This window comes from Scatophagus argus, chromosome 15, assembly GCF_020382885.2.
Source record: "Scatophagus argus isolate fScaArg1 chromosome 15, fScaArg1.pri, whole genome shotgun sequence".
NCBI classification, from domain to species: domain Eukaryota; kingdom Metazoa; phylum Chordata; class Actinopteri; family Scatophagidae; genus Scatophagus; species Scatophagus argus.
In genome coordinates this window covers 22,904,691-22,930,766 of record NC_058507.1, presented here as the reverse complement: position 1 = coordinate 22,930,766, position 26,076 = coordinate 22,904,691, and the positions used below count along the sequence as shown (strand labels likewise).

Genomic DNA, 26,076 nt, shown 5'->3' with positions numbered 1-26,076 from the left:
CTGTATATATATTTCAGAACATTACATTACATATATTTTGCACATTCTCTTTTTGCAGAATTGCAAGACTGCCATACGGGGGTGGGAGGACACCCATGTTCACACCCCAGCAGGAGGCCATTATAGCTGACATTGTCCATCAAAACAATGCCATTACACTACGGGAAATACAGCAACAAATTATTCAGAACCATACAGACTTCGAGGGAATCAATAGTGTGAGCCTTTCCACCATTGACCGTACCCTCCATCTATCTTAACCTTCTTTGCCCTTTAAACGTAGGCTGTACAATTTCAGGATGATATTTTTTCCCACAGTATTTATTATACTATAGTTTGTTTGAATGCAGAGTAAATGCTAAATTCACTGAGTTGTGAAATCATTTTTGTCTTTACTTTTGGAGATGCAAAATGCATATGCTATACTTTATTGTGACCAATAAACATTTCTCTATAAGCAACATGCCTTGACCACTGTTTAATGACTGCTCAGAGGTTTTTCTATTTTGTCCGAGTTGTGCAAGATCTGACAACATTGTTCGATTTTGAGCACATGTAAAACTATTTTGAGGTGATGAATTTACCTCAGGATCAATAAAGTATCTATCTGTCTATGATATGATTTTGCAAGAAGAATCAGAGGTTTTGTGAATGTAGTTTGAGCAAAACGTTTTGTGTTTAGAATTCTGAGAAAAGGACAGAAGGGTTCAAAAAATGTGTTTTAACAATTGTGAAAAACTGTAATACAGACCTGTGCATACAACTATGACATATTGTATGTAGATTATAGTATGAATGTATTTATTCTCTCCCTACTGCTGACTGCTAAATGTCACAATGAGCCACACCAACATATATTCTGAATCAACCATCAAATTCATTCATATAAAACCAAAATCTCTCCAGTTCAACAATAAAGAAAAGTATGTATAGAACTTCATATTGTTGAGTTGACTTCTAAACCAATCAGCTCTTGGATCAGGCGACATGCAGGCGTTTCCCATCGTGCCCTGGGTCTTGCAGTCGGTGGAGAGCAACTGGCCTCCCCGATCTCGCGGGACTATCATTGCTCGCGCGTGCGTGACGTTAGAGCAAGTCGGACAGAAATCTAACCGGCATGCATTGTGCGGACGTGGCCAGTGATCGATTCTGCGCAGATCTGGCTCATCTTGAACAAGCCTTGTGGAATTCACGAGAGCTACATTCATAATTGACATGCCGTTCAACCAATCATTGTAGTTTTAAGACTGCCATTTATGGTTGTTTTTAATCTTTCTAAAAGTAAACGTCCAATTGCAAAGCGCAGTGGGAGGGACGTTATTTAAAACAAACGGATCAGCAGTTTCAACTAGTTGCTGTCATATTCCCAGCGGCCGGAACAACCAATTAGAATGCTAGAATCAAGTGCAATGTGAACGTCTTTGTCGACTACTCCAATCACACGCGCGACACAGTCAAGATTAGTTTCAGTGCACGAACAGAGGAACTACGGCCGTCACTTATAAAAGGTAAGACTGAATTGTAGAAAAATGCTTATGGTTTGGTTTAGTTAAGTTTTGACTTGGTGATGCGTTACCTTATGAATGCGTGTACGTGGTGTTGATGCTGTTTTATTTTAGCAGGCAAAGTAAATTATCCAGACAGTCATGCAGATGAGTCTAAAACTCAGGCTCATCCATTATCACTTCACAGCTTAGAAGCTAACAGCTAGCCTGGCAACGTTTAGTCAGTGCAGCCATTGTACGTGAGCGACCTGTACAATAATGTTAACCAGCCCCGTTACAATTACGTCTCTGTTCGAACAGACGTGATTCTTCAAAGTCCGTAACCGAACCACTGGCCTAGTGGGAAAGAGTACAGATAACCAGAGAAGCTAACACGTAATAGGATGTCAGCTTAGAAGATAAAACCGTACTAGCACCTCATTTGTGCCATTTCTTGAATTAAGTTAAACTCGCCACTACCATGCGATAGCTTCGATATAGAACATGATCACTGTTCAGACTGATTGATTTCAGCGTTCACTTTGCTGGCATGTAGCTATGTTAAATACTTCCCAAAAGGTAGTATAAATTGGTATTTTGTGGGGCATTCGTGCCAAACTACGCTTTCAATCGTGTCTTATTAGCCAACGAATAGGTGAAGGAAAAGGCTTTATCTTATTTCATTGCTCTTGCAGCAGCTTTGGAAGGCCGTTTTAGCTCATTCTTTTGCTTTCTGCCCCACAAAATCTGTTTTCATCTTGTCAGTGAAAAAGCTCCAAAATAACCAGGTCGTCAAATCAAAAAAATTGCCAGATCAATCGTCAACAAGCTGGTGAACATACTGGAGAATTCTGGAGGAAAGGAGAAGAGAAATGACGAGCTAACGAACCAGATATTTTTCTACAGCGTTCGTGGAATCTAAAACGGAGCTGAAATGAGAATGAATAATGGATCTAATGAGATGGACACAAATACGATTTTAAATGAATGTTATTGGTTTGCACATGGTAGAGTGTATATAAGGAACTGGGCGATGTGGAGAGTTTTTTTATAGGCCATAGTGACAACTGCGACTGAATGTCACTGACAAGCTGTCTGGTGTGTAAATGTTGGTGAGAGGTAGAGAGATGTGGGCTAGTGTGAGTACTAGTCCGTTTTCGTTTGAACCCGAAACACTTGTGTTACGTTTCCGTTTCTCTTCCACGCTACACCGCCGTTTTTGAGCTCCTGAAACTAAACGATTTTGATATGTTGTCGGCTTCGTATTCGTTTGATTACAGAGGCGTTCGAAAACTTTTTGGATACGATGACGTAAAAACCCAGTGTCCCTTCCTGATTGGACCTTGCTAGTCTGATTTTGCCTTCCCTGATTGTGAAATGGTCTGTGTTTGTGTGAGTACTTCAACTTCAATATTTATTTGTCAGTATATTTTTTACATACGCTGAAATTCTTTCTCTGCATTTAACTCATCACTGATTGAACACACACATGCAACATGCAGTAAAACACACAGGAGCAGTGGGTTGCCATGTCAGGTGCCTGGGGAGCAATGGGTGGGGGGGATTAAGTGCCTTGCTCAAGGGCACATCAGGGCCAGTTGGAGGGGGGGGGATCTCAGGGAGAATTTCAAAATTACTTGTGCTAAGGCCTGTAGGAAATTAAAATGGACATTGACACTTAGTCTATTTAAATATGTCATTTTGCAGGTGTGAATGCCATAGGCCAACACTACTACTACTACTACTGCTACTACTACTGCCAGTTAAATTCTGTAGAGATGTTTTAACTACACTAAGCATTTCCTGAAGAAAATGTTGTTGAGAGCTTTTTGTTGCTGCTGACACAAGCTTAAATGTGTCATGCACATGGTCACAGAGAACCTGTTTGTTCTTTCATTTCATCCAGGTCATCAGAATTAAATTCAGGTTTTAATGTTACTGGAGTGCCACCTGTTTGATATGAATTTTATGTTAGAATTATATGAAATGTAACACACATACAGTGTAACTGTATGTACAATATTCCCAAACTTTGGTTGAAATCCTATTTTGCATTGAAGAATTATGGCCCGTTACGGATATCAGGCCACACCTTTATAAGTTTAATGACCAATTAGAGACAAAAGGTAGGCTGACGTGGTGGAGTGGATCCTGGACTATCTCACAAACCAGCTCCAGTTTGTGAGAGCCCGGGACCCTGTGTCTGACCTCCGTACCTGCAGTGTGGGGGCACCCCAGGGCACAGTCCTGGCGCCCTGTCTCTTCACCCTCTATACTTGCAGAAGTTCTCGGATGACTCTCTGCTTGTCGACTTCATCACCGATGACAACGTGGAGTACAGGGGACTGACACAGGACTTTGTGGACTGGTGTCAGCATAACCACCTCCATATCAACGTGGGGAAGACCAAGAAGATGGTGATGAACTTCTGCAGACGCCAGTCTACCGCCCTTGCCCCGGTGAACGTTCAGGGAACAGACATTGAGCGAGTGGATGCTTACAAGTACCTGGGTGTTCACCTAAATCACAAACTGGACTAAACTCACAACACGGACGCACTGTGCCGGAAAGGCCAAAGCAGGCTCTACCCCCTGAGGAGACTGCAGTCTTTTGGAGTGAGGGGTTCACTCCTGAAGACCTTCTATGATTCTGTTGTGGCATCTGCTGTCATATATGGTGTGGTCTGCTGGAACAGCAGCATCACACCAGACAGAGGAAGAAGCTGGACAAGATCATCAAGAAGTCCAACTTGGTCCTGGGCTGTCCTCTGGACTCAGTGCAGGAGGTGGGGGACAAAAGAGTCCTGGCTAAACTAACATTTATGCTGGACCGTGAGTCTCACCCCCTACAGGATACCCTGTCTGGAGAACTGCTTCAGTAACAGACTGATTCACCCTCACTGTGTGAGGGAGAGATTCCACAGATCTTTCCTTCCTGTTGCTGTCAGGCTCTACAACGAACACTGTTTGCTCTGTCATCCATCTACAGTCACCACGTGCAAGACTTTTAGTCACTTACTGTTAGTCACTCACTGTATAAGACATTATTATTTATACAGAGCTTTGTAGTTGAGTTGCAGATTGGTAGATGCTATTTTATGTTTATGTTTGTTTTTATATTTATTATATTTTCTTTTCTGTAACTCTTATTCCAGTGCTGCTCCTGTTGTTGTAACGCTGCAATTTCCCCTTTGTGGGACAATAAAGGTTTTCTTATTCTTATTCTTGTACCAGGAGATCTATGGCAGTGGCTCTCAATGTTTTTTGTGAGATGTACCTGGTCTGATGAAGTCAAGTACCCCTTCATCAACACAAACACAACGCAATGTTCCAAATGGGAATCTGAATTAATTTGTGAACATTTGAATTGATTTTAAACTGTTTTTTTTAACTGTTAATCCCTTGAAAAACAGTGGATATTATTGGGATGTTAAAATATTTTCACACCATTGAACTGAACTGAACCTGTTTTGGTTTGGTCAAGTTTGCAATGCAGGGTTTGCTAAAAGTAAACATCTGTCAAATTCAATCACAGCAATTGCTATGTGAGGATTGCTAAGTAATCAGAAATATAGAAAAGGTTTTTTCACACGACAATGCAAATTGTTACAGATTTTGAAATGTTTCATTATCCTTCTGTGCATTTTTCAAAGAACGGACCCATGTGTTAAATTATCTCAAAAATGCACTACCAGTCAAAAGTTTGGACACACTTTCTTATTCAGTGGTTTTTCTTTATTTTTATTGTTTTCAGCATTGTATATTGATATTAAAGACATTGAAATTATAGCAGAACAAATATGGAATTATGCAGTAAAACTTGCTAAATAACCCAGAATGTGTTTTATATTTTTGATTCTTCAAAATAGCCACCTTTTGTTTTGATGACAGCTTTGCACACTCTTGGCATTCTCTCAGTCAACCTCATGAGGTAATAATAATAATAACAGTGATAATAAGAATAGCAGTGTTTCCCTGTTCATTTTGTTATAATAAGTGCTGTATAGTATAACCTAAGCAAAATTATTTTTTTTGTTTTTAATGATAAGGATTTCGCTGAATACCACTGCCCCCATCCCTGCTACGGCCTCCCCTCACCTGTACGAGGCAGCCTCCTGCAACTTCTGGCCTGCATTCTTGGGGCGCCCCGCCCCCCTAAAACAATTGTAAGGGAAAAACTGAATAGGAATAATACATTTTATTTATAAGTACCTTTCTCAAAACTCAAGGACACTTTACAAAGATAGCAAATACAAAGACAACAGATAAGAGCAGCACACTGTGTAAAAGGGGGACAGCGTGTTTAGATGGAGTATGCTATTTTAAAGAGGTGAGTTTTGAGTCTGGATATGAACTGAGGGAGAGAGTCAATGTTATGGATGTCTGGAGGGAGTGAGTTTCAAATTTGGTGCTGAGGTGGGTGGATGGAGGAAGAGGATCTGAAGGAGCAGGATGAGGTGACAATGTGGAGGAGATCAGACGATGGCCTTGAATGTAAACAGGAGGATTTTGAGTTCTGTTCTGAATTTAACCAGGAGCCAATGGAGTCGCTGAAGTATGTCAGTGATGTGGTGGAATGAGGGAGTTTTGGTGATGATACAAGCAGCTGAGTTATGGACCAGTTGAATCTTATAGAGGGATTTGTGAGGGAGACCAAAGAGGAGGGAATTGCAATAGTCAGTACGGGATGTGACAAGGATAGAACTGGTGTGTTTGGTGAGGGAGGGACGAAGACGATTCATTTTGCATAGATGGAAATATGCAGACTGGGAAATCTTATTTATGTGAGATTGAAATGATAGTGAGCTTCAGAGGAGGGGGAAACTGAGGAGCTGTCGATTGTGAGGGTAAAACTGTCAACTTTGGATAATGTAGATTTAATGCCATTGGGGAGAATTTCTGTTTTATCTCTGTGTAATTGTAGGAAATTTCAGTGTCAAGTATTTTGGAAATGAAAGTTAAGTTGGAGATGGGGTGGAGATTATTGTAGTCTTTGAATTCAATTCAATTCAATTTTTTTAATATAGCCCCTTTTACAATCAAAATTGTCTCTAGATGCTTTACAGAATCCCAGAGCCTGAAACCCCGAGCAAGCAGACAGTGGCAAGGAAAAACTCCCTTTAAACAGGAAGAAACATTGAGCAGGATGCGACTCACAAGAAAGGGAGGGAGAGACACAAAACTATGAGGAGAACTGGACACACAGTGACATAAAATAATGGATCATATGTTGACCTGAGGAGAGGAGGTGGGGGAGTAGAAATGGTGGAGATGTTGAGGACATGGGGAACTGCTCGGTGGATCATGTTTGTGTCCCCCAGCAGCATAGGCCTATAGCAGCGTAGCTATGATTGAGATTAAAGGCAAGTTTGTCAGCCCTATTCTACCTGTGGCTGTCTAGAAGCAACTGTGACTATGCCTACCGGCCCTACACACTTTGTTTGAGGCTAAATACGCTTTACTAAACAGGAAGGTTTTAAGTCTGGTCTTTTATAGTGGACGTGGTGTCTGGCTGTCGAACCCAGATTGGAAACTGGTTCCACAGTAGGGGTGCCTAAGTAGGAGAATTTTAAGGTTTATTCTGACCAGAAGCCAGTGAAGAGAAGCTAAGATGGGGGAGATATGATCCCTTTTGCTGATTTCTGTCAAAATTCTAGCTGCTGCATTCTGGATCAGCTGCAGGCTATTAATAGAGTAATTTGGACATCCTGATAATAATGAGTTGCAGTAGTCCAGCCTAGAAGTAAAAGCATGGACAGGTTTTTGAGCATCACTCTGAAAGAAGATGCTCTTAATATTAGCAATATTACGGAGGTGAAAGAAGGGGGTCTTAGAGATCAGTTTAATATGAAGGATAAGGACAGCTTTGCCTGCATGGAGTCTCTGCAGCTGTCTTCTCACCTGCTCACCCGTGAAGGTCATCGTTGAAGTGACTGTTGGGGGAGGGGTGCATGTGATACCCTGGTGAGAGTGGTCCACCAGGGCGTCTGGGGACGAAGTGTGAGGATGCTCCTAATCTTAACAATATGACGGAGGTGAAAGAAGGCGGTTTTAGAGATCTGTTTAATATGATGGATAAATGACACATCCTGATGGAAGATAACGCCAAGGTTCCTCACTGTTGTACTGGAGGCCAAAGTAATGCCATCCAGAGAGAGAATATTATCAGCTATTCTTGTTCTGAGAGGTTTGGGTCTGGCTAATGGTGCAGTTTTTTCAGGATAAGTATAGCTGGGTATCAGCATAACAATGAAAGTTTATGCCATGTTTCTGAATAATATTTCCTAGAGGGAGAATGTATAAGGTGAACAGGATGGGCCTGAGCACTGAACCCTGTGGAACACAGAGATTCACCCTTAAATGTGAAGAGGAAACATCATTAACATGAACAAAGTGAAATCTATCTGATATATGATTTAAACTAGCCTAGTGCTACCCCTGTGATCCTAGTCTCATGTTCTAATCTATGTAATAAAATACTGTGATCTACAGTGTCAAAGGCAAATCCAGTAGGACGAGTATGGAGACAAGTCTGCGGTCTAATGCCATGAGGAGGTCATTTGTAACTTTAACCAGTGCTGTTTCTGTACTGTGAAACCAGACTGCAACACTTCAAACAGAGTGTTCCTGTGTAGGTGATCAGTTAACTGATTAACTGATAACTTGTGACCTCTCTTTCAAGTATTTTAGAAACAAAATGTTTGTTTAGTAGTGAAAACAGTGTCTTGGTGTTACCTTCACTGGAGCAGATTAGGCTGTAGTAGTTGGATTTGGTATGAGCAAGATAATGTTGTATATGGGTTTTATGCATTTCTTTTTGAATAGTGAGACTAGTTTTTCTGTAGAGTCACTCAGGTTGTTGACCTTTGGCTTTCACTGACCGGAAGTTTAGGGGTAAACCAGGGTGCAGTATGAAGGAAGGAAACGGTATGTTTTCACTGGAGCAAGAGAGTTGAGAATACTTTTTTGACAGTTATTGTATTGAGCAATCAGTTCATTTGGGGTGGATAGATAGTCCGGAATCAGAGTATTGTCAATAGTAGAAGAGAGGGTATCAAGATTAATGTCCTTAATATTCTTAAAAGAGATGAGACGTTTTGGTTTGGTTGAGGAGAGGTGATGTGTAGCAGTGTAGCAGCAACTCTCAAGGCTCAATGAGAAGTCTCTGGTGAGAGAAAGATTATTATTGCCCGTATGTTGAGCTCCCCAGCAGTATTTGGTGAGAGTGTAGGTAGATGGATGGTGGACAATGGATTAAAAGTTACCAGTGAGTGGTGGCAGCAAGCCGTGCCAGTGGCCACTCAACTGGAAGTTGAAGTTGCAGTCACCTGGAATGGTTTTCCATCAATTTTGAAGGAGTTCCCAGAGGTCTCGAGTACTTGTTGGCTGGTATTACTGCACTCTCTGGTCCAAGCATCTATGTATGCTCTAATCTGAGGTGTTGTAAATTGACTGTTTCTAAGGCGGGAAATTCTAATAAACTTATCCTCTGCAGCATAGATAGCTCTTGGTCTTCTTTGTCTGGGATGGTCCTCATGAGAGCCAGTTTCATTATAGCTTTTGATGTTTTTGACGACTATACTTGGGGATACATTCAAAGTTCTTGAGATTTTTGGGATTCACCAATCTTCGTTTCTTAAAGTAATGATGGACTGTCTGTTCTCTTTAGAAGAAGAAGAAGAATCAGCTTTATTGGCAGTATGTATTTGCATTTAACCCAACCTTAGTTGAACACACATGTAACACCCGGCAAATTACATGCAGTGAAACACACACAGGAGCGGTGGGCTGCCTCAATCACCCGCAGAGCAAATTGGGGGTTAAGTGCCTTGCTTAAGGGCACATCAGCCAGATAATGGAGGGGGGGAGCAGCTCTTTACTTAACTGAGTGTTTCTTACTACAATATAGATTTGTACAGCAGTTGTAGTAACACTAATAGGACTAGCTGATGGTCAAAAGCACTTTAAAAAGGCAAGGAATGGCACAAGTTAACTTGTGGTGAGGCACACCTGTTAATTGAAAACCATTCCAGGTGAGTATCTTGTGAATCTGATAAGAGAATGCCACGAGTGTGCAAAGCTGTCATCAAAGTTAAATGTGGCTACTTCTATCTAACATATGAAACATATTCTGGGTTGTTTAACACTTTTTTGCCGATATAATTCCATGTTCTTTAATAGGTTGGATGTCTTCAGTATTAATGTACAATGTTGAAAATAATAAAGAAAAGAAAGTAAAAAAGTACAGAAAAATCCGCTGAAGGAGAAGGTGTGTCCAACCTTTTGATGGGTAGTGTAATCCCTCTCAGTCATCACTGATGGCCCACTAGAAGTATCTGGTGGTGTATTTGCAGGGACCTTGCTGTTTCTGTGTTTTCTCATTTTCTTATTATTCTGCTGCATTTGGTATGTTTCTTTTGCAAATTTGATACGATAGATTATTTTCCAGGTCTTCAAATACTGTTGGTTTGGGTTGGTGGTGATTTGATGACCTGGAATTCAGACTCAATACCAACCAATAAACCTTTCTCCAGAATCGTGTTTTCAAACAACAACCTACAATTGCTGCAATATTATGCCTTTAAGCGGCAATTTATGTTGTTAAAAAGTAAGATGCTGTGTTTACTTTTCTGTTTGACTTGAACAAAATTTCAACTTTTATCCTCATTTTCCACTAATTTAAGCTTGCTTATCTGTCTGTTCTGTGTGTAGTGTGGTGAACAATGAAGAAACCTTGCTTATAAATGGCCTTAGAAAATGAATGTCTTCTTCAACCTTTTTGTTTTAGTTGTTTGAATTTCAGAGACCTTCATTGATTGAAATGCTAACAGTTTGATGGCTTGTCTCTTCAGTCATCCCGCAACATGGGAAAGAAGAGTCGAGTGAAGATCCAGAAGTCGGGCTCAGGATCCAGTGCCCTGGTTTCCCCCAAGGAGATAATGAACCTCATCTCTGAACTCTTGCAGAGTACGTTTATCCTTGAACTAATACACCCAATTCACCCCCTCAGTTTGAATGTTGGGAGAAGTAACAACAGAGTAGTAATGGTAGCTGTTTAGATGGTAACTCACATGAAAGAAGGATTACACAGTATTTGTTTTAAAGGTATGCTGAGACCTAGAATATATGAAACGTGGAAATTTGAGGGAAGACCAGTTTGACATTTATTTTAGGAAAATTTTATTCTGCTATTGTAAAGATACCTGAATCTATATGACCTTATTTGCTGCACACATTTAAACTGCTGTCTGACTGATTAGAAGGAAAAGTTCTGTAAGTTACTGTAACTGTAATTAATATCTTTGTGTGTAGCATGATGAGAGAGAGATCGGTCTCCATCCATCCATTTTTTATACTGCTTATCTGTCAGGGTTGCGGGGGGACTGGAGCCTATCCCAGCTGACTGTAGGCGAGATACAGGGTACACCCTGGACTGGTTGCCAGTCGATCGCAGGGCTGACACACAAAGACAGACAGGCACACACTCACACCTAGGGGCAATGTAGAGTAGCCAGTTAACCTAATTTGCATGTTTTTGGGTTTGTGGGAGGAAGCTGGAGTACCCGGAGAAAACCCATGCAGGCACAGGGAGAACATGCGTGATGACAAGCACTTGCAAACTATACTCACTCATTATGTCGACAGTTTATGTGAAATTTAATGGGAACCAGTAGAAGCGCTTGTAACATTAATTCACCAAACAAAACAGAACAGTCAATACGTCAGTTTTCCCATCTGTACCTAAGAACTTTCTTGAAGCATTTCTAAAATGATATAACATTTTTTTAACCATAACTAAATAATACAGGGGAACAGAGGGAGACACATAGGAAGGAATCTGATCTGTTTGTATCTGGAAAAGAACAGTTGCTAATCCTTCAGGATTGGTTTGGTGCGACTGGATTATTTACGTGACATCACTCACACCTTGAGGTGAGAGGTCACTGGGTCTGTGTGTGTCTGGGTTAGTGTTCTTCCCTCATAGACAGATTTGTCTATCTCGCATGGATTGTTGTTACCGGGGCCTCACCCTGGAGCCAGGCCTGGGGTTGGGGCTCGCAGGTGAGCACCTGATACCCGGGTCCCTGCCTACAGGACCCTGCTGGGCACAGCCCCAATAGGCAATGTGGGCCCACCCTCCCATAGGCCCCCACCTGCGGGGGCGGGGGTTCAGAAGGGGTCGGTGCAATGTGGCTTGGGCGACCCAAACCCTGGACAAAAACTCTCGCTATGGGGACATGGAATGTCACCTTTCTTTTTGCATCTCAGTGAAATTACATACAAATAGACTTATCAGACCACCTCAAGCTTATTGGTTTTGATTTTTTTTTTTTTTTGCTTCAGAAAATTGTTGTTGCTCTATGTGATGAAGCTGTTCTGTACTCCAAAAACAGTCTGTAAGTGAAGACAGCATGTTGGGAAATTTTTCACTAAAACATACATGTCAATATAGTGCTAATATCACTAGTGATACAGTGATGTTTGTATCGCTTTGTAATGTGTAAGGGGTAGTTTGGCTGTTTATTTGTTGTTGAATAAACTGATCTTGTGTTGTGACAACCTTTTTCATGGAATTACAATATAAGATTAAGGTTTTTGGCATCTGGTAAACCTTCAAACTAATACATCTTTTAGTCAAACCAGTCTGCCTGGATTATTTCATTGTATTTTCAAGCGTTTCTGTCCACCTGTTTCCATGTCCATTCTCAGTTTGTGCATAAAAACTGAGTAAAAATGTCTGGAATTTGAAAAACAACCAAAAAAGAACAACCTGAAATTTGTGCAAAAAAGTTTTTCCAATTGTTTTAGGGCTCCTTTTTTCTGGCATTTCCATTTCTAGAACCCTGGTATTTTTGAAAGGAAAGTGTTTTCACCTTGTTGTATTTTAACTGTTAATTATCAATAAATGTATAATAATTCTTACAGCAGATTAGAGATTTAGAGACAGTTTTTTATGATTATTTTAAAATTCTTTCTTATATTCTGGCCCTTATACTTCTCTGCTGACTTCAAAATCAGCCATAACTCATTTAATCACTTTCAATACTTTTTTACAACATTCTTTGTTATTTAATATTATTTATTATTAATATTTTTCCATTGCTGTGTTTTCTAGACATGTCACATTTGCATGCCAGATTGCTTTTGATAAAAGTACTATATAAATTCAACCACTTGTTATTTACCATTCATCATTCAAAGACCTTACCGCTGATGTTATATTGCCCATGTCAGAATTTCACCAGAAGTGCATTGTGCAAGTTTGTGCACCATAAGATTTCGTGTAAATGAGTCATGTATAGTCAGGGTTTAGTTAAGGTGTGATTGGCTATATGTAATTGACAGAGTTGAGGTCTTTATTGTCATGTGTTTCACCAGAATGCAGTAGTGCAGCACCCTCTGCTGGTAAAGAGTGGGAGGAGTACATCGAAATCAGAGGCTTGGTAGATAAGGTTCGCAAGAAACAGAAAGGTGAGTACATGTCCATACACACTCACTTTTTTGTTGAATTTATACCCTGATACAAATTAAGTTGTGAGCAATATTAAATTCCATTTTATTTAAAGTTAAGGATTAATTTAGTGTTTGAAATAAAAGACACAGATGTGTGTGTACACATGTACATGTGCATGTGTTTAGGTATGTCTGTAGTGTTTGAGGGCAGCAGAGAGGACTATTTCCCAGACCTGATGTCCTGGGCTCAGGAAAATGGTGCATCCTGTGACAGCTTTACAGTGACCAACTTTGGATCTGAGGGCTACGGCCTGCAGGCCACCAGAGAAATTAAGGTGGGCTCAACTCAGTGGTGGTCACTTTTGGGATTGAAATGTACTTTGAAATTTCTGAAGTACTTAAGTCACTTAATTTACTCCCAGTGCAGTACAGCCTCAAAGTGCGACTTATAAAGCAATTAATAGTTTAATGACACCCCTGTACACATGAAAGGCGCTCCTGCCATCCGTTGTTGCAGATTGACAGAGACTGAACAAGTTAGTTTGATTGCATTGAATAATACTTGTGTGTGTTTGTGTGTGTAGGCAGAGGAGCTGTTCCTATGGATTCCCAGAAAGATGCTAATGACGGTGGAGTCGGCCCAGAACTCTGTACTGGGTAAGGACTTCAGATGATTAACAGTAACATTAAACTATCTGGCCTTCATGGGGAAATGGTGCCAGGAGGTCCAGGAGCAAATAGGAACATTTACAGTTGCCAAAACAACCATAAAGTAGCATCTACAGTGGAAAAGGAGGTAGCTAACTGGAGTCTAATTCAACTAGTACCAAGTGGTACTATTGTTAACGCTGCTGTGACAAAGGCAACTGGATCACTTTGTTTTCCTCAGAGTAGCAACAAAGTGATTTTATTCATTCATTCATGCTTTCACGTCTCCATTATAGACTGAATATCTACAATGGAGACGTGAAAGCAGATGGAAATGGTTTGAAGCTGCAGGGAAATTTTGTGCTCATTGGCAAACAGAAATGCACAGAATTTGAATACTTCATTGATCCCTGGGGAAAATGGGGTACAGCATTTAAATGAATATGTCAATGTGAAGACTGTCCTAATCGCATGTGGAAATATTCTGTAGAAAATTTTAACCTAGACATCTACAAATATCACTTGCAAATTGCCAAATCATCGCCTGGGGGCTGTTAGTAGAATATTTCTTCAGTTTCACTAAACAGATTTCAAGCTAAATGACAACAGTATCAGTCTGCTCAAATTTTTTTTGTGCTGTACTCCTCCTGTCCTCTAACTATATACTCCATGTCTCAGGTCCTCTGTACAGCCAGGACAGGATCCTACAAGCCATGGGCAACGTGACTCTGGCCTTTCACCTGCTGTGTGAGCGAGCCAACCCTGTTTCATTCTGGTTGCCGTACATCCGCAGTCTACCTCAGGAGTACGACACACCGCTGTTCTACCAGCAGGAGGAGGTGCAGTTGCTTCTGGGCACGCAGGCAATGCAGGATGTTCTGAACCAATATAAAAACACTGCACGCCAATACGCTTACTTCTACAAACTCATACAGGTAGGCAGATACACTGAATACACTCACATAATACACATGCATACTATAAATTCAGACTCTTGCAGAGAACACAGTGAAAATGTGCCTTTGTTAGGTGAGCATTCATATGGAAGGCCAAAAACGTGCAGACAAAATAGAGAAAGAGCAGTCAACCATAATCAGTTAATTCCACTGCATGTGATGTTTTGAGTACAGTAGATGCTTTTCACAGCAGTCATTTTGACTTGTCCAAGCAAGAAAAGCTTAGTGTTGAGCAAAAATGTACGCTATGTAGACAAAAGCACTGACTGTTAGTGAGATGATTAGGAAGTTAGCTAGGGCTAGTTCTTTTAGGTGTTAACAGCCAAAAAGATGGTGTATCAGTCGGGATACAGGAATAATGAGAAGACGTAATTGTTCATAGAACTGTAATGTTTTCCCGCAGTCTCAATATTCAGTATTACCAACAGTCTGTAAACAAGGAATAGGTGCACAACTATCAGATAATAGCATTTTACCAGTGATGGGTAGAAATGAAAATATTACTCTTCACTTCACAAGTAATCAAATTCACATAGGATAGTTTAACAGTTCACATAAAGAATTTTGGTGACACCTTACAGTAAGCAAGGGTACCATGCACGTGGTGTCCATACATTGCTAACATTTCCTCCCCACTAAAGACGATAACTTAAAACTTTACACAGTGTTGTATACTGAAGCACATTAACTTAACCACACCTCCTCTACACAGTAATCTTACTAGCTAACTTAATAACTCTTCAATTATAGCACAGCAAAAATCTTGAGGTGGCATGTGTAATTAATTAGCTCATTAAGAATAAGATTTTCTTTATTTGTCCCACAGTGGAGAACTTTGCATTGCCCCAGTAGCTGAAGGACAGCAATGAGGTGCAAAGGAGTTGAAAAAAATATATAAATTTGCAAAAAGTATACAAACTTCAAACTTTACTATCAGTATATTTTTACATACATTGAAATTCTTCTTCGAAATTTTGTTTCAGTGGAAATTTTTGCCCATTCCTGCAGTAGAGCACTAGTGAGGTCAGGCACTGGTGTCGGGTGAAATGGCCTGGCTCGCAATGTCCATTCAAGTTTATCCCAAAGGTGTTCGATGAGGTTGAGGTCAGGGGTCCATGCCAGTCAGTTCTTCCACATCAAACTCAACGTACCATATCTTTATGTACCTTGCTTTGCGCACTGGGGCACAGTCATGCTGGAATGGGAAAGGACCTGCACCAAGTTGGAGGCATTGCATTGTCCAAAATGTCTTGGTATGCTGAAACATTGAGCTTTCTCCTTAATGGAAGTAAGGTGCCTAGCCTAACCCTTGGCAAACAACCCATAAACAGGTGTGTCTGGTGTTGGGATCTCATGCCATGTGCTGAGATTAAACAATAGAGATGCCTGCATGTAGTCCCAGAAGAGTTTTACAACCCTTTGTTAAACAAGCACTGAACCTCAAGGATTGAAGGAGCTTTATTGTCATTTCACAGATGTAGAAACATGAGGTGGAACGAAATTAGTGTCCCTGGTCCTGGTATAAGCCCAATAACCTAAAAATACTAATGCTATAAATATAAAAACAACACTATATAAATATAAAAACAACCAGAATAACAAGATATAACCAATGAACAGGGACCAGATGGCAACAATATTTACAGCAGTATTGCAGAATTGTGCAAATGAAGGAATAGTGCAAATGAGACAAATGAGACTCCCATGAAGAGGGGAGATGTGTTCCCCTTCTGAAGTCCACAATCATCTCCTTGTTTTTTTCACGTTGATGCAGAGGTTGTTCTCTCTGCACCAACCCTCCAGGCGTTCCACCTCCTGCCTGTAGACTCTGTTGGCGATGCGTCCAAACACAGCTGTATCATCCGCAAACTTCACGGTTAGGCAGCTCGGATGTTGTGTTGACCAGTCGTGTGTTAGCAGGGTGAACAGAAAGGGGCTCAGCACACAGCCCTGGGGGAAGCCGGTGCTGAGGGTGATGGGGGAGGAGGAGTTATCGTGGATCTTCACGGTATGCCTGTTCTTCAGGAAGTCCAGGACCCAGTTGCAGAGGGTGGAGCTCAGTCCGAGAGCACCGAGCTTGTGGATCAGTGCCTGCAGAATGATTGTGTTAAAAGCTGATGTAAAATCCATGAAGAGCAGACGGACATAGGAGTCCTTAAAGTACTAAAAGGGGGCTTAAACCCAGGAGCACGAGAAGCCGCTGCACTACTGCGTGCCGCCATCTTGTTGTGGTGCATGCAGAACTTGAACTTGCTGATGGTCTGATATTTCATCGTTGTTGATCTAAGGATTATGGTAAATTATATTTTTCCTTTTTTGGATTTTGCTTATCATGTCATAGATATCCTTTATTGTTACTGCCCGAAAATATTCAACAAGATCATGAGCTGGAGTTGTCCCCCAGAGAAAGCAGAGGGTAGCCTATAGTTTTTCTGCCATTCTTATCACCCTCTGCATCTTGTTTCTGCCAGCCACCGAACAACCAGCATACCACATCGAAATGCTGTATACCAGTACACTCTCTATGGTGGCACGGGAGAAGGATATAATGATGTTCTGCTTCAGATCGTACTTACAAAGAACTCTCAGAAAGTGTAGTCACTGATGGGCCTTTTTCACTGCTACAGAGGTTTGCATTCCCAAGAACTTGAAGGTGGAGACTCTCTCTACCTTGTCCCCATTGATGTAAAGGGGGGTGGGCTCTGCTTGGTGTCTATGATTAGTTCTTTAAGTTTTGTTGGTGTTAAGGGACAGGTTGAATAGTATGAATAGGTATGAATAAGTCCAACCACGATAGTGCAAACGTGATAATGGTGTTGGTAGGGTGAATAGGGGTGCAGTTGTGTGTATACAGTGTGTAAGGGAGAGGGCTCAGCACACAGCCATGTGGGAAGCTGATGCTGAGGATGTGGATGGAGGAACAGTATGGGCCTAAGTTTTAAAGTTTGTGGGTGGTTCATGAGAAAGGCCTTGATCCAGGCGCATGTGATGGGGGAAAGTCCAGGTTTTTCAACTAATACAGTACGTCTGGTATGATAGTATTAAAAGCTGAACTGTGATCAATAATAAGTATCCTGACGTAGTTGGGAGTTCAAGGTGTCTCAGAGTGGAGTGGAGGGCAGTGGCGATGGCGTCTTCAGTGGATCTCTTAGTTCGATAAGCAACTTGATGAGGATCAAAGGTTGGAGGGAGGCTTGATATGATGTGGTCAGTAATGAGTCTTTCAATACATTTCCTGACTACAGATTTCAATGCTGTTGGCCTGTAGTCATTTAAGCTGTTGACCGACAACTTTTTGGAAGCAGGAATGATGGTAGCCGACTTCAGACATGATGGAATGGTACCTTGTGCCAGAGACAGGTTGACTATTCTAGTCAGGATCCCTCAGAGCTGATGTGCACAAACTTTGAATACTTTCCCAGGTACACCATCAGGCTTCAACAGCATCAGACTTCGCTGTACCAAACGTCACAGTCTATGGATTCCAGACAGGCCCCAAAAATTTCCTCAGTGAGGAAGCTTAAAACTAGTGTCTTCCTCTTCGCATCACCGGGCCGTTAGCCTCTAAAAAACTATAGATTAGCCACATCGTTGTTTAGGCCGCAGAGTTGAAGGCGTGGGAAAAAAGTAGCGGCTTATAGTCCGGAAAATACGGTAAGCTTCTCAGTGATTCTTGCCTTCCACTCTGGAGGAATAGGCGACTCGCCAAATTCCAACTTCAGAGTGTTGAAGGGACTTTTTGACAGAGAACAACTGAACACACTGTGTGAGGGGATCTGAGGTAACTCTGCAAGTCCTGCGATGGTGGAAAGATAAATAAATGGTCACGTCTTGGTCTGACTCATTGCTTAGGACGACCAGGATCTTCTTGTGGGATTGGCTTGGGAGCATAATTATAAAGTTCTTAATACACAGCCCACCTGGCAGTGGTGAGGCTAGATGCTCCACAAGCGCCCACTGACCAGGAGACGGCATACTGGAATGAATGAAGCCATCGACGACAGTGGTGTGCCTTGCAGGGATGAGGATTGGAGACTTGCTGGCTAACCTCACAGCTCTATTGCTGCCTTGTTGTTGCTGTTGATAGCTTATCTGCAGTAGTGAGCACTGCTTTATAACCATTGACAGTCGGCTGGAGTACTCAGCAAAATACTGGTTATAGATGGAGTCCAAGATCGTAGTGACTTGCGGTCCTGTGTCTAACAGGCAACTGAATTCTTTACCAGCAATTCCAGTTCTCCCCACAACTGGTTCTGGAAGAAGTATTCGATTTGTGCCATCTTTGTTGCTTTTCTGCGAACTGCTTCTTCTTAGCAGCGACAAGTGCGGAGTTGGGGGGATTATCGCAGTGGGTCTTGATATGGCCATCTCCACCACACCGATAGCAATAGCCAGACTTGGGAACAGAAAGCAGGTTCTTTGGTGGTTTGCCCGCCTTCTGCCCCTCACCTAGCTTGAAAGCAGAGTTTGATTGGGTGGCAGTTAGGGATGCAAGCTGCTTCTGTATTTCAGCCAGCTGTTGAGCGAGTTGCTGCCTAACGTTGGTGAGGGCAGCGATCTCTCTCTTCTCTCCACTGCCGGTGTATGCATACTGCACATGGGTTGCAGCTCTGGGTCGTGATGAGCCGAGATGTTGTTTCTTGTGGGCCGCTTTGGTGGCTTCACGATTCTCCTCCATTCACAGTAGGAGCAGAAATTCAGCAAATGATGGGAGGTTCTGTTTCCGTTGTTTCAATTATAGTTCTGTAACGATGACGTTATCCCAACAGCCACGGCAGAATTGGGTTAGTAGAAGATGTCGATCAACTTCTTTTTGGCAACTCTGCCTCATTTTACTGCCTGATTTAGCGCTACCTGTAGATGTTGCAAATAGTTGGACGGTTTCTCTCCAGCATCTTGGAGCGTGTCCATAAATTTGGCATATAGTTTCTCGCCATCCTGGACTGTGCCGTACGCTGAGTGTAGTGTCTGTAGATACCCTGTCGGAGGTGTGTCGGGTCTCAGGTGTTTCACCATATCAGTAGCAGGTGATAACAAGCTGTCAAAGATCTTATGTGAGTGCGGCAGGATCTTTCAGTAGAAGCTCTACTCCGGAACACCAGATGTCGTAATCAGACTCAATTTGTGGTCTGGGCAGTCTTCCAGAGAAGGCTCTAAGACACTGTGCTGACAGGTTCGTGGCACTATCATCGTTCTTGACTATATATTCAACTGCGTAACATTGAACTTCAGGTGGGTTGAGGTTGCCGTGCAACATGACTGGCAGAGATGGTCTTGAGGCATATCATGCTGTGGGATCTGGCTGGATCGTTGGCAGTGCTTCAGCCTGCTGGATTGAAACAACGGGATCAACTGGATGACCAAAGGTGGCAGCAGCTACAGAGTCACCCTTACTGTCCTCTGAAAGGGCCTTGACCTCCGCAGCAGTGGGGTGGAACGACCAAGCAGAGACATCACCCCTCAAAAAGGGGCAGTCGTGGATCAGCGGTTAGGGTGTCGGACCCGTAACCGGTGGATCACTGGTTCGATTCCCCATACCGGTGTCCATGGCTGAGGTACCCTTGAGCAAGGTACCTAACCCCACTGCACCCCGGGCGCTGCACGCGGTCGCCCACTGCCCCGGGTTTGCTGTGGGCGACCGCGTGCAGCGCCCGGGGAGCAGTGTGTGTGTGCACGTCACTTGGGTGGGTTAAATGCAGAGCACGAATTTCGTTGGAGTGAGTTCCCTCCAATGACAAAATATGTCACTTTCATCTTTCTTTCATCTTTCTTTTCAAAACGACGGCAAAATTTCTTATCATGTGTGTACAAAATTTTTTATCTTTTTTTGTAGTATATGTAGTGTCTCACTTTTTTGTCCTGAAGACACTTTCATACAAGATTTTTATTTTTGATGTTTATTTGTCACACACACAATCATACATGGTACAATGTGCAGTGAAATTTTTATGTTCCTGCAACCAAAAAATAGGTAAGTAAAAAACTTTAAATATTGTAACAAAAGAATGCTCATGAAAAAAATAATAAAATTAAAAAAGTGAAAATGTGCAGTATTTACATGAATTGATGATTGAGTACTGAGACCTTCGTAATGGCTTTTGATGGAATGGTGTGCCATGCTGGTGGGGCTAATTTCTAAGCTTTGCCATATAACAGGAAGTTTTTGTAATTCAAATACACATTGTCCAATCTGCACCAGACATCCAGCGCTGGATAAGAGTGCCAAATTTAAAAAAAAAAACCCAAGCCAGTATTCAGTTATACTTACAGCTCCACCTGATGGCAACAGGTTACAACTGCCTCCAGCCTCAATGTACGCATGTGAGCAAGGATCCGCTCAATGCTGTTTGCAGCTTTAATTCTTGCTTGAAACATTTTCAGGACCATAATTTAGTCTACTGTTAATAAGACATAATATGAGATAAGGCAAGCAAGAAATGTCTGCATACCTATAACTGTGCGGCAAGTGTGTAACGCTTGGTTCGATTTTTGGCGTGGTTTCCCCATCACCAGATACATTTATTTTGGTTTATTCTTCAGTCAATGCCCTTGGTCAAAACTTTGAGCTGCAGTTTATTCCCAGATGCCAGACAGTATGCACCTCACGACTGGGTTAAAAACAGATAAGTTTCACTACATTGTAGTGAATCTTTATTAGTGTTTTTCAGGGCAAGCTATCCCACACTCGAAAGGGGACGGGCCTCTTAACTTCTGAAAACCAGACTCTGGACTTCATTCAGTTCGCTTAAACTCTTTTTATTTTAGAAGAATTGGTCAATTAATCCTGAGCTTGACTGAAATAAGGAAGGCAACAACAGCAGTCCTGACCCTCTTCACATCTTCAGCTGTGGCACAGGTCTGTATTGTGTATGGTCTCTTTGGGCCCCTTCTTCCTGATAACATCAGTCACATGAAGGCAGTATCTGAGCATGCTGACAATGCTCCTGGTATGACCAATGGGATTTTTGCCCCTCGATTTTTGCCCTGTAGCCACTGCTATCGATGCATCTCAGTCTGTCCCCGCACAGCCTCTGCCAGCACCTGCTCACCCCCTGCTCCCAAGAGTAAGTGGCTGGCCCGTACCTGGTCCAGTTCGCCTGCCGAACCTCCTCACAGACAGAGGCAGCAATGACAGCATGTGGGAATGTAAAGCGGGAACAACGTTTGAGACTAATTTTACAATGATTTTACAACGATTTACACTACCACAGACACCATGCTTTAACACCAAAATGTCCTACTCTATGTTAAAGGAGCTGTAGCAACTAAACAGGCAAGAAAACTAATGCTTGGGAACTGAGAGGAGAGGATGACGATGTATGCACCCATTACCATGTTGTAGTTTATAATAATGCAGGAGAATAAGTAATTTCATCCAGGAAATGAGTATATAGTTAAGACTGCTATTACTCTATTTTTCAAAGTTGACAGTCTCAAGTCTGCTGTGTAGTTGGAATTTTATTTATTGGAATTTTGAAATTTTATTTTTCTCTGATTAAATGGTCCACACCCACATGGCCATTTCACTGACTCTTTTCCAGTTTCTGCAGGCTCTATTGCCTTTTAAATTATGTCAAGCTACCCAAGCTTTCCAGGTCATTTGTTTGTTGTCCTTGACCTTTGGGATGTGTACAATGCAGACCACAGAATATTAACATGAGACCCTGACTGATTTTGTTGCCAGGTATATTGTGTGACTTCATAATCTCAGAGAATCAGTTCTTTATAGTAAATTTGTGATTTTTTTTTCCTCGTAAATTTAGGTTTTACTGTCCCCCTCGCCAGCTTTTTTTTTGGTACACTAATATGCTATAATATACTTTGTCTGTAAGAGGAGGAGCTTTTATGATAACGCGCGCACACACACACACACACGCACACTCTTTCTATAGTTGTGTGAACCCTAATACGATAAGAAAACCTTTATTCGTCCCACAAATGGGAAATTGCAGCATTACAACAGCAGGGTACAAGAACAGCACTGGAATAAGAGTTACAATTAGAAATATTAAGATAATAAGAATAAAAATATAAGAAATATAAAAATAAACATAAAATAACATTTACCTATCTGGAAACCAGCTACAGAGCAAAAGCATTGCCTAGCCCCTAACCCCTAACCCCAGCCATCACAACTACATGGCTAACCCCAACCCTCACCTAAACCCAGTTCTGACCTTAAACCTTAAAACGAAATCTGAACCTTCAATAGGCCTCTGAAGTGGTGTCAACTAGCAAATTGTAGAAATGTCAGATGGCAGAAATGTCCTCACAATGTTGGCTTAAAAGAAAAGGTAGCAATATACACACCTCTGTATTGTTTTTGGCTTGAGATGGAGAAAGGAGGCCCCCATAGAGGTGTGTGTCCTGTCTCCTCATCTTTCATCATACATGTAGTCCCTCGCTCTGCCCCCACCTCGTCCCTCTTCAGATAACTGGCCTGGAAAATTAGCTTGTCACATTGGTTTGGAAATGAATTGACCTGAATGTACCTTTTTCAAAAAAATAAAAAAAGCTCTCTCTTTCTGCAACCATCCTTACCTCCCCATCCTCTGTCTGGTATGGTTGAAGTATGATTAGCTCTGCATACTGATATATTTTTATGGATGCAGACAGGCAAGAGATGTAATCATAGATGTTAGATGTGCCTTTAGCATGTAGAGGGCATATCTCACATTTATAATTAGGGGGTTGGATTTAGCAGTCTACAGCATATTATTGTATGGGTAATAGAGATGCCATTGTGATCATTTAAGTTAAAAAAATTGTAATCACCTTTTTCTCAGATGTTTTGTTTTATCACTCAACCTGGTTTCTTGGATACTTTATAACCTTGCACCCTCACATATGCAGGCAGTGTTTATTTATTTTGGACAATGCTATGCTTCCAACTTTGTGGCAACAGTTTGGCAACAGTCATATTTTAGTATGACTGTGCCCCAGTGCACAAAACAAGGTCCATAAAGACATGGTTGGATGAGTTTGGTGTGGAAGAACTTGACTAGCCCACACTGGACCCCACACATTCAGGCACATGCAGGTGCACTCCAGCAGTGACCTCCTAATCCCACTTCTTCTTGTTAGGCATTCCTGTCAGGCAACCCCCCTTAAGCATAAATGCATAATGAAATTCCTCATTCTGACTTGTGTTTTCTTTTCTCTCTCTCTCCTTTTCTTTCTTCCCTGCATCATCAGACTCATCCAGCAGCCAGCAAGCTGCCCCTGAAGGACAGCTTCACATTTGATGATTACAGGTCAGTGTGCGTATATACATGTGCAGAATCAGCCTGTTTTTAGATAGTTCACATCATCCTGTACATGTTTGTGTGAGTTGGACCTATGAACTGGAGCGTGCAAACGTGATTTGTTACAAACTAGATTTATTATAATAATAATGATATTGTACTCATCAAAGTAATTGCTGAGATCAGTGGACACGGCAAAATGAGCAGTCAGATGATCAAACAGGTTGTTGACAGACCTGTAGTCCACATATGTGCAAAGAAAAACCACACAAAACAGTTTCAATTTCAATTTAATTCAGTTTATTTATATAGTGCCAATTCACAACAAAAGTTATGACCAATTTGAGAAGGTCTAGACCAAACTCTTTAGTTAAATTGTAAATAGAGAGAGCCCAACAGTCCCCCTTGAGCAAGCACTTGGCCACAGTGGCAAGGAAAAACTGCCTTTTAGAAGGCAGAAACCTCGGAGCAGACCCCGGCTCAAGATGGGCGGCCATCTGCCTTGACCGGTTGGGTTGAGAGGGAGGGGGAGGGAGAGAGAGAGAGAGAGCAGGAAAGCGAGAGAAAGAGCAAGGGAGAGAGGCAGAGGGGGTGGGGTGTGAGAGAAGGAGCACACAAGCAGAGATGCATAGCAGCAGTAAGTATCGGAATGTAGATAATGATAATGACAATGAAGTATACAGAAGGTATTATGGTGATTTTGATAACAATAGTAGTAACAATAATGGTAGTAGCTGTACTGAGTCGTAACAGATTTAAATCAGATTATCACTAAACAGTAGTAATTGCAGTTTCAGTTCCTAATATTGCTATTCGTTTCTGAATTGATTCTCATTGGGTAAGCAGAAAGGGGTCTTCCAGCATTACTTCAGGACATTATTCTGTTATCAGTCAAGTTTTTAGTCCCCTGAATTACAATGAAAACAACTAGACAAATGATACAGTTCTGGTTGAACAATTCTAAGGTAAGGTAACTTTTTGTGTAAGGTTTTGAATTAAGCTATGTTAATATTACGAGATGATGTTTTACCACTTCCACTGTATAAGAGTAACAACATTGAAGTGTCAAGTGGCTCCAGTGGTAATAATGCAGAGTCAAAGTGCTAACCACATTGCTTTTAGGTTATTGAAGACGTTTCACCTGTCACCTGAAAGGCTTCTTCAGTTCTAAAATTTGTATGGAGTCCCAGGTATTTAACCCTGATGGAGTTATACAGCTGTTTCCTTTAAGTAGAGGTCTGAGCACTCCTCACTGCTATTCACAGCAACCTCAACGACCTCACTGCACTTTACAGCATACACCACATGATGTTTGTTTCCAATTATTATGAATACAATAATCACATTTTGGACTGTTCAATTAAAAATTGTGTCTTAAGTGAATCACCACTAGTTATCTGTTAAACTGACTGATCATCTGAGTGCTCATGTTTCTTGGTTCATCTGACTTCATTGAAGCAATGACTGGGTTTTCAGATTTCACAAACTGACTTGGTGCTAACATAACTGACGAAAATACTGGCCAAAACTACAACACACAAGACCCAACTAATAATAGATTAGAGTTCTTCATTAAACCGAATTATTGAATGCTAACCAAGCAAAGAAAGTGGGTCATTGATTAATTCTCTCCCTCTCCCTATTCCTTCCTCCTTTTTTCTTCTGTTCTGCACTGTTCGCCCTCTACTCTCCTCCTCATCCTCCCTCCATCCTAGTCTCTTTTCACTCTATCCTTGTCTGATGAAAGCCATCTCTCTCTTTGCCAATTTCAGTATTAGAATTGAAGATCTTTATGAAGCAAGAGCTGTAGATGTGTAGAATGTCAATGGAGCAAACAAACTTGACTATGTAACAATGTGCATGACAGGTGGGCAGTTTCCTCTGTGATGACCCGTCAGAACCAGATCCCTACTGAGGATGGCAGCCAGGTCACTCTAGCCCTTATCCCTGTTTGGGACATGTGTAACCACACCAATGGACTGGTAAAGTCTCTATCTTATACACTGACATATAATATTGTAAACTGATGACTAATGAAGCAGGAAATGTTCTACATGGGATTTTGACTTCTGTCACTTAATTATACACAAGGGTTAAAGGATTTGTAGTTGAAAAGTTTGTACACTTTATCTGTACATACTTTGAAGAAATTATACACTAACAAAGAAATAAATAAATAATCAATTGAAATGCAAAGATGCAAGTCCCTACTTTTCAGCAAAATTCGACAAGTTCAAAATAGGTCACCTACAAGATTGATGTATAATCAATACACAGAAATGGAATAGAA

The 26,076-nt window shown here is 41.5% G+C and overlaps 1 protein-coding gene across 2 annotated transcripts in view; it reads left to right on the top strand.

The window, feature by feature from the left end:
* Nucleotides 1-1,161: 1,161 nt before the first annotated feature.
* setd3 (SET domain containing 3, actin histidine methyltransferase) overlaps nt 1,162-26,076 on the top strand; it is a 37,180-nt gene continuing 12,265 nt past the window's right edge. The window contains exons 1-8 of one of the 2 annotated variants that reach the window (XM_046413954.1): nt 1,162-1,508; nt 10,336-10,450; nt 12,863-12,955; nt 13,088-13,272; nt 13,522-13,594; nt 14,264-14,520; nt 23,737-23,795; nt 25,654-25,768. In XM_046413954.1, coding sequence (XP_046269910.1) covers nt 10,348-10,450; nt 12,863-12,955; nt 13,088-13,272; nt 13,522-13,594; nt 14,264-14,520; nt 23,737-23,795; nt 25,654-25,768 — 885 coding nt within the window. In that variant the 5' untranslated portion in view covers nt 1,162-1,508; nt 10,336-10,347. The remainder of the gene's footprint in view (nt 1,509-10,335; nt 10,451-12,862; nt 12,956-13,087; nt 13,273-13,521; nt 13,595-14,263; nt 14,521-23,736; nt 23,796-25,653; nt 25,769-26,076) is intronic. The other variant, XM_046413955.1, reaches the window with a different exon arrangement.